We start from the raw sequence: 15,161 nt of genomic DNA on the forward strand, positions 1-15,161 counted from the left end.
GATACAGAGCACGGTGCGCTACGTGAAACTCGTCCATCAGGAGAGCGCAGTGACGGGTAAGACGGCAGGGGAAGCCATGTCCAACTCGCCGGGCAGGCAGTCCAGTTCGTCGCCACTCTCCACCGCCACGTCGCCGCCTTCCTGCCCAGACGCGCCGCTGCCGCCTCCTGCCGCTTCCGCCGCCCTCTGCGCATGCTCGCGCTCCTTGAGCTCTTCCGGCGTCAGACTGCAGGCATGCACCACCTGCCCGCGCAGGTTATCCACGATGTTCGGGTGGGGCAAGTGGCACCCGGGAATGACCGGCAAGGCGCTCAGGTGCAAAGGGTTCAGGTACCGCTCCACGTAGGCAGGACAACCGCGCGGATCATGAACGGCACCGGTGGCCGCGCCGATGCCGCTGTGTGGAGGAGGGTTCCAAAACTCTTGCTGCGAAGTCGGAAGGGGCTTCTGTTTGTTGAGGGCGATCTCTTGCAGCAGCCAGGCACTCAGCTCGTCACCGAAGAAGGTCGCGAAGGTCTCCGCCATCTTGGCCTTGGATCTGATGAACTTCACCTTAGCCGTCGTCTGCGGCGGCAGGAAAGTCTTGATGGCCTTCCACACCCCGTGGAAGACACTGCTGTGGTTGAGGCAGATGGCCAGGCCCAGGCGCTCCGGGTAATGGTTGGACATAGCGCTCATCACAGCGTGGCCCAGCTTGGGGTTGCAGGAGGTGAGGGTCATCCCTAACACGAGAAACCGCACACACATCATCAACCTACCGCGCCAAGCAGCACGGGCTCATCAACCACTTCTCTTATTACAAACGTGATTGCTTTCATGCAGGGACATCTTCACACGCACACGCACACGCACTTTTTAGTGTCCTCCACTTAGTTACCTGTGCAGTCCATGACGAAGACCCAGGTGGACACCCCGGTCCCATGGAGCGCTTGGCGTTCTCGATAAGGTAGATGGCGTGACTCATGGTGTCATCAGCTGTGGCGCGGTGTGTGCTGGCCTGCGCGAAGTTCGCGTAAATGACTGGTCGTCCCGCCAGGTCATGGCCCACTTGGCGCTAGACAAAACGACAGACGTTTTCGGGGTCAGATCGATTGACCTCATGCAATTACCATAAATCACGCAACGATTCCTTCTACCTCTCTTCTCTTTCTCCATCCTTCCATCTGCAGTCTTGGACGAGCTGATGCAATATTCTTGAAGATAAACGTTGACAAAAGGTAAATAGTACAAGCTCCACATCATTCTACCTCACCTATAAACCAATTTTCCCGGCAAGTTGCTTCGACAGTCATCATAAAAGCATCAATGCTGATTATTAAGATGCCAACCCAATTTACCATGCTCATACATGCACACTGCTTGAAATGAAATGATGACGGAATGTGTTCTCGTGGATTTTGTTTGATTTAGTTGGGTGGGAGACTGGGTTTAAGTGTTTCAGCTGGAGTCACGTTACGGTCTACCTACCATCGAGTGGAAGCCAGGCCTTTTGTGGCACAAGAACAGTCCACTCTCAAGGGCTGCGTCCGGCGCCGATATTCCACTGTGTCAATCAACTGTCGCTCTGCCTCTGCCAGATTCCAGTCACGGGACTTGAGGTACCGCACCAGTCTGTTGTAAAGCAAGCGCATATTCCAATCTTAACCTCTTTAATACATACAGGTAAATGACACAAAATGATAAAGAAACAACACACAGGCATCGCAAATCTAGCACTGCCAAAGATCAGTTTCTGGCTTTTCGACGCCAGGCAACTGTTAGACGTCTTTTTTGTATTTGTAATAAATGTTTATCACACCATTTGATCTATGAGTTTAATATAAAGTAAACTTCATCTATATAACGAGTCTTAATGTCTCTGCCCCCAACTACCTGCCCGAGATTTCATCCTATCTACATGCGGTCTTCTCTCCGCTCTTCTAATTACCTACTCCACAAGGTTTTGCCTTCCTCAGACCAGACTTTGGACATTTGATACGAGTTTCTTTTCTGTCTCTGGTGCTGGAAGGAACTGCCACTTCAGTTTCACCAAAAACCTACTCTTTCTTCAAACCGTCTCTTAAGACTTACTTTTTACTCCTCACATACCGCGTGGACTCTGCGAGAATTTAGTTCAGTTAGCGAAATGGCACAGCTTCTCTGAAATGTGCATTGCTAAAGGCCGTCTCAAATAAATAAAAAAAAAAAACAACCAACAATGGTGTGAAGATGGAAAGTACCTCAGCCCTTGGCCTGTACCTAATTCATCTTTCAACATAAAACCTGAACCACATCTTTCACATGTACCATGGATGTACAGCAAACACGCAGAGAAAACACAAACACACACACACACGTAGTGTGAAGACATCTCCCGAATCAGCGAATGTCACAGGCGACAGACGAGATTGTGATGAACGCTGCGAGGCTGCTGTCAACGACATCTTTCCTCGCCATTCAATGCTTACGTGTCTTCTGCTGTAATGAAGTTCGGCTCATCAGGCAGTGGTTCGAGATGGGCTACCCTCTTGCGAAGCTCACTTATCAGTTGTTGCTTGTCGGCCATGATGTTGAGGGAGGGATGGCACCCACAACTTTGTAGTCGACGTCAAAGTGACGCAGAGATATAACGTCACAGTGACGCAGAGATATGACGTCAAAGTGATGTAGAGATATGACGTCAATGCTTCCGATACACGAGGATCATGGAAGTCCAAAGTTTCTCGGATCCTGTCAACGATAAGAAAAAGTCTTTCTTTGGCAGTGTTCAGCAGTCAGGAGAGATGAAGAAAACGATGAAGATGAGGTAGGAATGATAATGATTACTGTGTATCAGATAATGGAATGGACAAGAATCGAAAGTGAATAATTTAAAATACGTTAAGGTCATACACAAGGTCCCACACAGATCTCATCGTTTCTGTGCACAGGCTATATTCAGTATTTTATTTGCATAAATGTTGAACACCAGAACTTGAAAAGTGGATAACCAAATGGTTTGAGCACTGGCGTTGGAACCGACAGGTGGCCTGATTAGATAAACGTGTTGCGCAGCAAATTTTTATCTATCGAGAACGGGTACCTGACTCCGTAAAGTGTTGAGGTAAGGAAGCTAACAACACCCCACAAGACATAAACTTCCTATCGGTAGATTGAAAATATCGTAATTAAAAAAGAAGAAAATGAACTCAAAAGTAACTGGGGTCCAAAAATGTGTGAAGACGCCCCGTGAGCTCAACTCATCCCCAAGAGAGAAAGAGAAAGGCAACCCATTTCCCGTAAAAGTCATAGAACAAAACAGACGGAAGTCTTTCACTAACTCCTTTTCTTTATTCACTATTTCGGCTGCGGCCAGACGTCTGTACCCAAGGTAGACGAGGCCATTTTACAGCCCGGCCACTCGAGCGATGAAGCATCAGCGACCGCAACTTTCCGCAGCAGCAGCAGCAAGTCTGGGACACTAGCTCTTGTCCGAGTTCAGGGAAAAGACTCCATCTTCTTAGCCCTTCCCAGAGAATCCCGCCGACCGCTGCCGTTTCTTTTTTCCGATGCACTGGGCATTGACGTATGTGCACTCTCCGGTCGGGTGGAGGGACGGATCACTTGGTGCGGGAGGACCCCTGCAGCGATCGAAGTGGACAGAGTCGAATGTCAACCGAACCAGTCGCCTTCGCCTTGAGCGCACCCTTAAAGATTCTCTACAGTGCAAAACTTTTTTCTAATGAAAAGTAGAACTCGGTGAAGATAAAATTTCCCCCAAACTGGAGGACTACTTCATTCTATCCTCGAGACATACAAACATCACCGCACAGAAAGAGAAAAAATCCCACATATATCAGTATTGTACATGGATGTGTTTAAATTGTCAAGGAGTCGGACAAAGGGAGATAGTGGTAGTGGTGGTAGCGGGCTATATGTTCATTATGCTATATTTGGACAATTCTGGCGTCACAGTTATGTGCATGGTGATAATTGTATGGATGTATGTCTCTTGAAAACGGATGGTGAGGGGATTGGTGTTTTACGCCAGGGTAGCAGATACATACACATATTATTGACCAGACTAATAAAGAAACAAATAGGAGACCATCTCTGCTTCCCTCTCTCTGCTTGTACCGTTAAAGGTGCCTTTCTCTCTGAACACTTGGGAAACATAATTATTATAATTAGTTTTATTATTTAAAGCACTTTGAGCCTGCCTTTGATGGTAGTGTAAAGTGCTATATAAATTAACTTTATTATTATTAAAGAAAGAGGAGAGGAAGGAAATGGAAAGGGAGAGAGATGAAGACTGGGGCTCTTATCTTTGTTGGCGCCAGATCTTTGATGCCTTTATATCAGTAGTTCAAAGAGAGAGAGGAGACCCGGGTTCTCACTGTTGATGATGCCAACTGTCTTTATAGCAAAGCACGGCATCCATGTCTGTCTCAATCGCATCCGTCGTGATCTGTCGATCTTATTACTTATGTTATTTATAAATTCCCAGATGGTACCTGATGATATATGTAACACTTTTTATTGCAGGAAGGATTTTTAAATGTTTCGCCACAGATTAATAAGACTCACTACACTGTTGATTGAGCGGCGCGACATGTCCGTTAGCAGGCTGTCCACATGACTGAAGGGTGTAAGGTTTAGAAGTGTAAAACTAACAAAAGAGTTTGGCATCTGTACTTTACATGAATCACGAGCAGTCATGTACGCAATGACCTAGCATTTTTCCGAACTTGAACTGCTAACCGCTTCAGGTCAGGTGATCCTACATTCCTACATGTCCCAAAGCTTGCAAAAGATGGCTCATCAAGTTCGTGTTTGTCTGTCCAAGCGCTATGACTGATCTGTTTAACATAAATCAGCTTAGCTGTAAACGCTCACATTACTTTTTCAACCTAGGTTGTAGTCTATAAAGTTTTGTTGAAAGAAAATAAGCATTTAGCTTCAAAATTATTCAAATATTGGGCCGATTGGCTGTCGTGCTTGCATGCCACACTCCACCCTCTCCCACCCCTGTACAAGATGATGTACCCTTTGGCGTTAAGTTTGTGACCCACAATGTGAAAAGGTGTTAAATAAAGATCTACCCATGGACACCCTTGTTCAGTCTGGTTCACTTAGTAATGATAAAAAAAAAAACCCACATGGCTTTGGCAATGATACCGAACCTAGACATTTCAGTGCCAGGAAACACGCGCGTCAGTAATAGCAATTCTCGTTACCATACGAAGATCAAAAGAAGCTTTGATCATATAAGCATTAAAACTTGGAATAAAAGTAGGTTATTTGAATCTTCCTGCGTTTTCTAGAAGCTGCAGTATTTTCCCCACAGCTGAACATGGACCTGAAGTAAGGACACTGACGAAATCCCTTTTGGTTTAGGCTGAGCTGTCTTCCTTACAGGAAATTTCACTCTGGCTTTGTCTGTCAGAGGGACTTCGTCCAATCCTGTTTCTATCTTATTTACATGTCAAATCCTCTTAAGGGCTGTGATTGTTGTGAACACAGCTGTGCTTCACGACTTTATCGCTTCCGTCCATGAAATGTGCGTGCGGGCGAGAGCACAGACGTAGATGTCTAAATTGGTGCGTGAGAGGATACAGAGGATACAGAGGATACAGGACTGAGTGGACAAACTGTACCCCGAGGGACCCTCGTCCCCGCCGGTCACGAAAGGCAAGTCTTTCAACCACTACGTCTACCCAGCCTGCCCCACCTACCCTTTGACGACTATTACCAGCTGAACTCGGACAGAGACCGATAAAACTATTTCTTGGAAAAACAGTAGCAACTGCAAAAATATAAAAACTTCTAAGAAAAGACATCGATGATTACTTTTATTACTAAATGCAAATGCAGATTAGGAGCATCTATACCTGTATTCATATATTCCTACTGGAGCTATGTAAAGTAACATATTAACACACATTAACATTATTTAACCACCATTTAACTCTACAAGAACTAAATCATGTGCAAATAAGGTTGATATACACAAGCCTACATTACCATATGTCTCATCAATAGCATGCATTTATTAAACAAGTTTTAACCTTGTCTGAACTTTAGTTCTTGTAGAGTTGGGCAACTACAATCACATGTATTGTTATCTTAGCTATTGTAACTGACTGAAGTGAAACAGTTTTCAGAAACACAACAGCCCTGTCACACACTCAACACTCACGTTGAAAGCGTGTGTAATATAATAAAGATGATTTATTTAGCACTTTACACCACCATCAACACTAGCAATTGTAGAAAAGGAGTCGGTCTGGTCGACACTGCCACAGATGTCAAATGTCAGTTATGGCAAGATGGCGCTGACGTGGCAGTAGAAATAAATAGTGTTTAAAAAAAAAAGAAAAAAAAAAAAGAAAAGTGGTGCAGACACAAAATTATATCCCGGAATATGTGAAATTGTGTTATAGATGCACAGATCAGTATTGCACACAAAACTTCACTCAGATTAACAGGAAAAGACGAAAAGCGATGGAGAGCTAACCCTCTAGCCTGTTAGGCGAAGGGACATCACTCTCCACTCTTTGTGTCTTTGTATTTCAAACTGTTCAAGTTCAAAGCTTTTAAAGTTTCTCTCACTTGCAAAGAAAAGAAAGAAGAGTATGTCCGCCGCATCATATCTACCATCATTTGTACAGAACATCACACAGCGGTTCCTGTGCGATTGAACTTTTTTGTGTGAAGCTCTCAGTCCCAGACAATCACAGACCTGCATACACTCACAATTTAATCATACAAGCCAGTCTTTAGAAGTTGTATGGATGAAACTACACAAGAACAACCTCCTCCTGTTGGTCCTGACAGGAGCTCTGTGTGTGTGTTGAGAGAGAGAGAGTAGCACGTGCGTGTCAACACTTGATACACGTTTATATTGTCATAAAGCCAAAGAGGTATACATGAGCCAGCAGCAGCACAGCTGCAAATTTGATTTATGATATACCGCACGAAAAGAAAACAAAGTGACCCCTGAATCAAATTTCCACTGGCATTACCATTAAGCCCCACTATGATTATTTTTCATCCCACAAAAATATTATTAAGGAAGTTGATGGTCGACAGCCATAAGCCATCCTGAGCTCCGATACCAAATTAAACAACAGTTTAATTACAATATCCACTGATATGAAATCTGCGATAAGAAACAGATAAAATGTGTTATAGCTGGGTAACAGCTGGCTACGATCGACAAGAGATGTTCTGTGTAGCAATACAATAATGCACGAGTTCGCTTTCACGAGAAGCAGGTAGAGGTAGACATTGTCGTCATGATGTCTCCTAGTCAATCGGCTTTAAGAGGCACCTGACGATGTTTTCACCAACTCTGCCCCCCAGCAGCAGAAGTGCTTTAATTGAAGAAGAAAAACTGGAAAAAGAGTTTGGACAACAAAATATGCGAAAGGTGGCAATCCAGGAGAAAAGCTCTCAAAGAGATGCCAGAGTTTTCTCCACAGAGTTGAGTGCGTCAGGGACCCGGGCTGACCCTCCAGCTTGTTGTCGAGTGGAAAGGTCCTGAGCGAGGGGGACGCAAGACCCTCTTGGAGTCCAGGACTGCCAGCACCAGACGTGAGTGAGCAGTTCTTCAGCGCCATCGCCATTCCATGTGGACTGTAGTCTTTACACGAAAGTCTGAAAGGCACTTCCGCTCGTCCGTTTATTCTAGGCGCGCGCGCGCGCGCGCTCCCACACACACACACACTTTGATGAAAACAGTCTAAGAATTTTTTGTGGGGTTGAAATTCTCGGAAAATTTGTGAGAAATGTTCAGCCTCCAGCTTATCCTCGGCTCACGATAAACTTTGATGGGAATAGTCTAAGAAGTTTTTTTTTTAATTCTCCAGAAAGTTGTGAGAAGTGTTCAGCCTTTGCTCCCTTGCATGTGCGTGATTGCCTTAAAATAGACCGGTACTTAAAAAATGCTTTAACTCCTATCTTATCTTCCATCTTCGAAACACTTAACTAGCTGACAGAATTATCTACTTCATTTAAACCAATCAAGCGCGCGACAGATGCCTGCTCAGTCGCCATTCTTTATGTGCATTCTGTGCTTTAAAGCTTTTAGGTTCATATCTAGGGAGTTTTCTCATTTTTTTATTGAATGCGTCACGGGAAGGCCGTCTAGCCTGAATATTATCATGGAAAAAAACATTGTCACTCGCAGACTGAGTTCACGAAAAATGCTAGCATTTAGAAAGAATATTAAATGTTCAAAAAAGCTGTCAAAGAATAACCGTCATCTGATCACTAATGCTGATGTGAAGTGGAAGCAGTTTTATCCAGGATGTATGCATCCTCAAGACTCAAAATCACTCTCACAAGCACCTTCTCTCTTTCCTCTGTCCTCCGTACACACATAGTGAGAGAGAGAGATGGAGGGGGAGAGAGAGAGCTTTTCCTTTGATTTCCATGATCCCATCGACTGCCGGCCAATCTTTTAGCATTTGGCGCGGCGTGTACAGACCCTTCAGTCACCGAGAATACACAGACTGTTTTCCGGGGGTCCCTTTGCTAATTTCGTCAACCAGCCCACAGTTTTCCCAGAAAGACCTCTTTCCTCCCCATTCCTCCCACGTTCATCCTCCACCCTTCGACCCGAGAGAAAACAAGTCGGAGGCAAATGGGAAAACCTTGTGCTCCTTGTCTCCAGCGCAAGGCCGCACCCGGTTTCTCTGCGTGGCTGATAAATTGTCATGGCAACGAGTTAACAGTTATTTCCTTTTCTTCCCGAGGTGTGGGTAAAATATGAGTTTTCAAAGACTTGTTTACTTCTTATGGGATCACAACGTCCAGCCAGGAAAGTTGTCAACAAACTCATTAACCCTGAACAAGATAAAAGGAGCGCTGAAATATTATTTGTAGGTTTAATGACCTGGAAGAGCAAAAGTTTCTTTGAAATTTGTTAAGAGATACTTAGTTTTTCAAGATATACATGCACACGACCAAACGCACAGCTATACTTACAACTCACCATACAAAAATAAACAAATTTATGTACACCTGTACAACAATATTTACATACACAGGTATGTTCACACACGCGCGCAGAAAGGACCGCCGAAAGCCAACACGGGCTCCGGGGCAGACGACCTTTGCAGGGCCCTTATAATTAATCATTATAATCGGGAATTATTTCCCAGTGTGCTTACAAATTAGGTCGTAAAATCTATAATGAGAAAACTGCTTTCAGACCCGCAGGATCTCGCCCACCAGGCTGTTTGTGAAATAGCCCAACTGTTTTGAATTCATCCATCCAGCCTCACAAACAGTGGTGGACTGAGGATTTGTTGACGAAGCAAAATCCGTGGACTACCCACCCCGATCGGTCCCCATCAGGTAAAATCCGTGTTCAGTTTTGGAAGATAAATTACAAGTTTAATGACTGAAATAATTGCGGGGCTGCGATAGGAACAATAGAAGCTCCTGGGAAACTGACGGGTACATGATTATATATTCGGAGTGAAGGTTTTTAAAGTCACTCTGGGGTGTCTACAAGCTGATATACTGCTTTGGTCTTTGACCTGCTTCTGTCTGTGAATGTTTATGGCCTCACCCCATCCCTGACTGATGCCCATTATGCTCCTCAATGTTTCTGTCTGATCTGCGCCCCTCTACCTGTCTGTGCATGTTGTCCAGGGTTCGGATCTCGTCTCGGGCATGCTGTTCTTTCTCTGCATTTGCTACCTGTTTTGCTGTGATATAGTCTATGGTTGCTGGCTCAGCATAAAATATCAACTGCTCCTGTCCTTCCAAGTCCCTTGCTGTTTTAGTCCTTCTCCCACAATTCCTCCAGTCAATCCCTTTTCAGTTTCCAGCATACCTCCCCGCCCACTCTGCTTCAGGTCTTTGTGGCGAGGGCTAGAGCGCACAGATAATATCAATTCTAAGTGTTGGATCACGAACGATGAATATTTATGATCTTCGATACCCTGATCCAGCTTATATTAACGAGCATATTATGTGCTACAATGTTGTGGCATTTCCCGTGGCAGTTTCTGTCTTCTGCCCTGCACAGACCATTCCCTAACTGCTCCCCTCCTTCTCTCTCTCTGGTTCTCCGTATTCTCGTAAAGAACGCGTATTCTCGAATGTCCTGGCTCTCGCAGACCGAGGCTGTGTCTGGGTGTGTCTACGTGTACTTTAAAAGTTTTCTGGGATAATTTTATTTATTTTCCATTTGCAGCTGGAATGCTTCTCGGCATTGCCCCCAGACAATCTAATTCGTCAAGTAGTTGGCAAGAATGAGGAAAGCACGAGAAGTTAGAGGATGCGAGTGTCTTATGACACACACGTCACTTATTTCGCACAGTTCATCGACATCCTTTAACGACGAGCATCACCGGGGGACATGATGAACCACATTCAGGCCTGAACCTTCATCCCTAAGATCGTTTCATAAGGCTTCCGGCAGACGGGATGTCTAATCAGTGCCCGCTACATCCAGACGACCGCGTGCTCTCATCTCTCCGCAGCTTATCGCTCGACTCGTCGAACGTGTGGCGTGACATCCGGTGACGTCACATGCATCTTGCGTGGGGTCCGAGCGACAGGGAAATCGGTGTGACATTTGACCTGCGTGACCTGGTGGACAGGTTCGTGGTGACAAACAGGAGGTTATTCGATCAATGCACGAACTACGCGGCTGGTTTTCTGTCAAGTGAATAAAAGCGGCATGACTCATGGCGGAGAATATGTATATAAACACGGCTTGCAACAGATGGCGGTGCTAGTAATCTTCTGTTTTGTTTCCGACTCGTATGTACAGTTACAGACACAGTCCGTACCCACTCTCTCTTTCAGTTTGTCTCTCTCTCTCACACACAGACGGAAGAGCACGCACGTTCTCTCACAAACATGCAAGTGCATGCGTATGTTCGCTCACTCCATCACACATCCACTCACACACGAGTGAATTGGTGTTTAACTCCAAGCCAGCAACTAGGACTATGTGTCACAAACTCAGAAAGAACTTCGTGCCTGATACGAGATCTGAACCCAGGACGACCAATCCTCAATGTATTGATAACATGCGCTGAACGTTGCGCCACGTGACCGCCTGAGAGAATTATTTACAATACCTGTGTCCTAAATTTGAACGTGTGTCGTTATCAATACAAGATATTAATGTGACAGATGTTTTAACTTTGGGGTTCAGTGGTCTCGTTCTTCTGCGCATGAGTAAACTGACGATCGTTAGATGCACGCAAATACTAACGACGAATTCTGATCATGTCGGACAATACACCGACTACCTTCACACCACCATTAACAATACTCTTTAATCACCAATTCCTGGAAATTACAGCCGCATCATCACTTGACTTTGGTAAATAAAAGCAATGAAAATCAGACAAAGTTAAACAAAACAAGAGTAGGGGAAAATGACATCCAAACCCAACAACAAGCCAGTCGGACACCACAAAAATATCGAACACTTAAAATTTTTTTTTCTAACAATGTTGAATGTTAAAATCTACCTTCAGTTTTTTGTGAACACACGCCTTCAGGTTCAAAACCAGGAAGATACAGCTCTATCAGTTAATTAACTTCATCCAAAAGTATTCTATTTCTAATATATGTTTGGGAATGTTCATTATTCACCATTGAGTTCTGCATTGTGTGGGTCATCGATGTGGTTAATTTTGACTGCTGTCGGGAGTGGCTCGCGAATATAAAATTCACAAGTGGTTCCAGAGGAAGGAGTGAAGGAGGAGGGAATGGTGGTGGCGAATGGGGTGGCTACCCAGGACCGAAGGGCATGTTATAACATCTGGGTGAACAGGTGCCCTACGAGTCCAATCACGCTGTCCGGTACTAAAGAAATGCCCTGATGCCTGTAAATCTGCTCTTGCTGTAAATGAAATGTAATAACTGAAAGCATAACTGTGATGACCAAAAAAATAAGAACATGGAACTCTGGAATTCCAAATTCTATGAATATCTCTGATCTTTTACATCTTTTAGAAATTGTTTCGAAATCGCTGGAAGCGATACATCCATGACATCGGCTATGGCAGACCCAGCACGTGACATTTCCATCAGGTCATTTCGGTCAGTGTAGGTTTACGATGGCAATCGTTCCCCAAGCTTCTGGCAGGTAGAAAAGGGAGCTTCATTCGCCATTGTTAGTGAATCACTTTAATCGATGTTATCTATCACACACATCGCACTGCACCCGATGACGCAGGGACAAGCAAAGCTCACTCTTTGTCAACATCGGCAAGATATTCTTCCGGATTTTTTTTTAGACCACACTATTTAGAAAAAACGGAACATTTTTAGCATACTAACGACAGAAGGACGAGGTGTTCGTAAATCTCCCCCACCATCTGTTGCTTACAGCAAAACCTACAGCAGGTGCAGCAGCAACAACCGAGGGTTTCCATCACTGACACACTCAGACCTGACTACATGTTGGCAAACAGGCGAACTGGTCCGACAACGGTTTGAACTTCGAACGACATCGATGTTCGAAAGAAAGGAAAAGAAGGAATGTGAAATAGAAAAATAGTCGACTGACCTGTCCTGTAAAGGTCAAGATAGCAAGCTCCGCAACTCACGAAGACAGTTGTCCAGAATGTTCCCCCGTGAAACTCATGGTACGAATAGGAAACGGCCGGTGAAAACGTCCAACCTCTGCTTTTGCTTGGAGCTGCGGTTGATGTCGTCGTCTGTACTCGCTTGCCTGGCGCGTGGCGGATGGGAATCAGCTGGCGGTGACGCGCTGCTTGCTGACGCACGCACGCGCACGCACGCTCACGCACGCGCGGATGCACACACCCAAGCTCTGTGACAGGCGATAACTATTAGTGTCGATTCAGAAAGACAACAATAGAGACAACAGATGGCGGAAGACCTTTTGCGTTCGCGAAAGCACGAGAAGTGAGGAGAGGAAATTAGTTCCGAAGTGCGCAGCTCGGCAAACTCGCGGGCGACCCCGAAAAACACACTACAGCGTGACCTGTGAGTAGGTTCATGGTCGGAAAAAAAATCTTGCCCCGTGCTAAATCGAACTCCATCTCGCCTGTCACTCAAAGCTGCGGTCCGTTCCGCTGTTCCGCTGATTGAAGTGGAAATCGAAATTTCTTCCAGACGACCAACATCAGAAAGAAATCAGACGCGCCACAGCCACACAGACACCCCACGTGACTTCCACCCACCTCCATCTGTGTGTTTGTGTGTGTGTCTGTGTGTGCAGAAAGGCCTTGGATCGTCTCTGTGACCAGCATGGTGCGATAGTTTTCCATTTCTCTTGCAGGAAACTGCCACTTGATTGCCATCTGCCCTATCTCAAACACCAGATACAGTATTTCGGATTTACTTAACAAGACGAATATCGAACGTTTGACCAAGTTTGTCGAGTTTGTGTGTGTGTGTGAAGGTCACAGAAAACCAACGGTTATTTTCTCTTCAGTCAGATGAAGTCAGCAATTATTTTGTTGCACACAGCATATTCTGTTTATGTATCTTTTTTTTTTTTTACTTTCAGTGTTATGTCTTATAACAAACAGTGTGAAGTTTTATCCCATCTTGTATGCAGATGCTTAATATCTTCGTAGAAGTTTATAAAGGTTGAATGACTAATCTTTATGATGTGATTGAAACAAAAATTACAAAAATCATGTGCAGTGAAAACAGACTGAATTATTGGTATTTGATGCTTGCCTAGTGACAAGCTTCTGTGGTTTTTAGTAAAACAAACTGATTGCGAATTTTTAGTACCTAAGGATGAATTTTTTCCCCCAAGACCAACAAGATCTTGCTTAGACTGAGATGTTATGCTTTTCGTGTACCAATCCAGCAACTGGTGCTTGATGCCATCAGAGAATCAAAATGCCATCGCTACGTGCCTCCGATGTGTTTGAGATTGGAAAACCCTCGGGTTCGAACATGCACAGTTTCCCCCTGTTCTGAAAAAAACCCTCCTACTAAAGCACGATAAATGCAGACTTTCAGCTACCGAATAATCCAAGATGTCTCGCAATCTCCTTCTCTGTTTGGTGTTGATTGTTGGCAACGTTGTGAATGGTGTACTAGCGTGACGTAGTACACTGTTCGCGGCGGTCGTTGACTGCAGGTGCAACTAGCGTTGTTTGTTACCGGATAGTTATTAACGGATGAATTATTGAGTCTGATATTTACAAGTTAGCTTTACATCGCCTGTCTGATCGATATCTCAAAAAAAAAAAAAAAAAAAAAAAAAGCGAACCAACGGTTGATGGATGGTTCAGGTTGACAACCACGTCCGTAAAGGTTTGTTGTTTGTGGCCAAGCATATGCCATCGCAGTATTCATGTGTGACAGTCAATAGCGCCGTTGTCAACGATAAGAAATGTTGACCTTGTTTTTAAGATCACAACGGAGAATATTACGTCGCAGTTAACGGTTGAAAATAAGCACCCAGGTCATCTAACCTACAGTGTGATTGTTTCGGGAATCATCAGTCAAAATAAGTATATTTAGTTTTGTTTATTACTTTGAAACAGGCACATGGCGATATCTTTCGTCCAGAAGGAAAAGAAGATGAAATGGTAGGAAGTGAGGAAGTGTTGCGATGCCATGCAATCTTCAAGCATTAAAGAAAATTTTTAAAAAATAAGCAGGGTTAGAATCAGGTTCTACGAGTCAACGATTCTCTCAAAACAGTTCATATACACAACAAACGGGTACACATGAAGAGTAACAGCATTCTAACAAGAAAATTTGAACGGGACACACATACAGACACGTGTACGCGCGCAATTCATGGCAGACACTAAAAGATTTGATATTTTCGCAGCCTGTTTTGAGGGAAGATAGAGGTAAACACATACTACAGAAATACCATGATACCTTACCTTTGGGTTTGTCCGCTGGATCAGACCTCGACATGCACAAAGAACACACGAGTGAAACTTCTCGCCTGGAGGAAAGAATGATCTTGTTGTGACTGGGACGGAGTGGATAGGTTTATAGATGTAGCAGATAGAAATATAGTTCAGTGTCTTATCACAGATACAGGACTAGTGTGTTAGCCGACACCGTTTTTGGACACAGGATATGTGTTTATAGAGGGTTTTCTCAACGATGTGTTTTGAAAGTGTAGCGAAGTCTTCAAACTAGAGGTTGTCGGGAAATCGCCATTTTGGTAGACAATTTAAACATGTTTATCTTACTTGTCCTATGCGGTAGCTTCT

General features: G+C 44.5%; 1 protein-coding gene and 1 long non-coding RNA gene across 2 annotated transcripts; one reads left to right on the top strand and one right to left on the bottom strand.

Moving 5' to 3' along the window:
• Window positions 1-869: 869 nt before the first annotated feature.
• LOC112577414 lies at window positions 870-1,631 on the bottom strand. The gene is given in 4 exon segments (XM_025260478.1): window positions 870-910; window positions 913-1,054; window positions 1,468-1,499; window positions 1,502-1,631. Coding segments are annotated over 4 exon segments (345 nt in total).
• Window positions 1,632-2,452: 821 nt separating this feature from the next.
• Window positions 2,453-10,703, top strand: LOC112576513. Its single transcript, XR_003101858.1, has 3 exons — window positions 2,453-2,785; window positions 9,176-9,321; window positions 10,169-10,703. It is a non-coding gene; the product is annotated as an uncharacterized LOC112576513 (long non-coding RNA).
• The last annotated feature ends 4,458 nt before the right edge of the window (window positions 10,704-15,161 follow it).

This window comes from Pomacea canaliculata, linkage group LG12, assembly GCF_003073045.1.
Source record: "Pomacea canaliculata isolate SZHN2017 linkage group LG12, ASM307304v1, whole genome shotgun sequence".
NCBI lineage: Eukaryota > Metazoa > Mollusca > Gastropoda > Architaenioglossa > Ampullariidae > Pomacea > Pomacea canaliculata.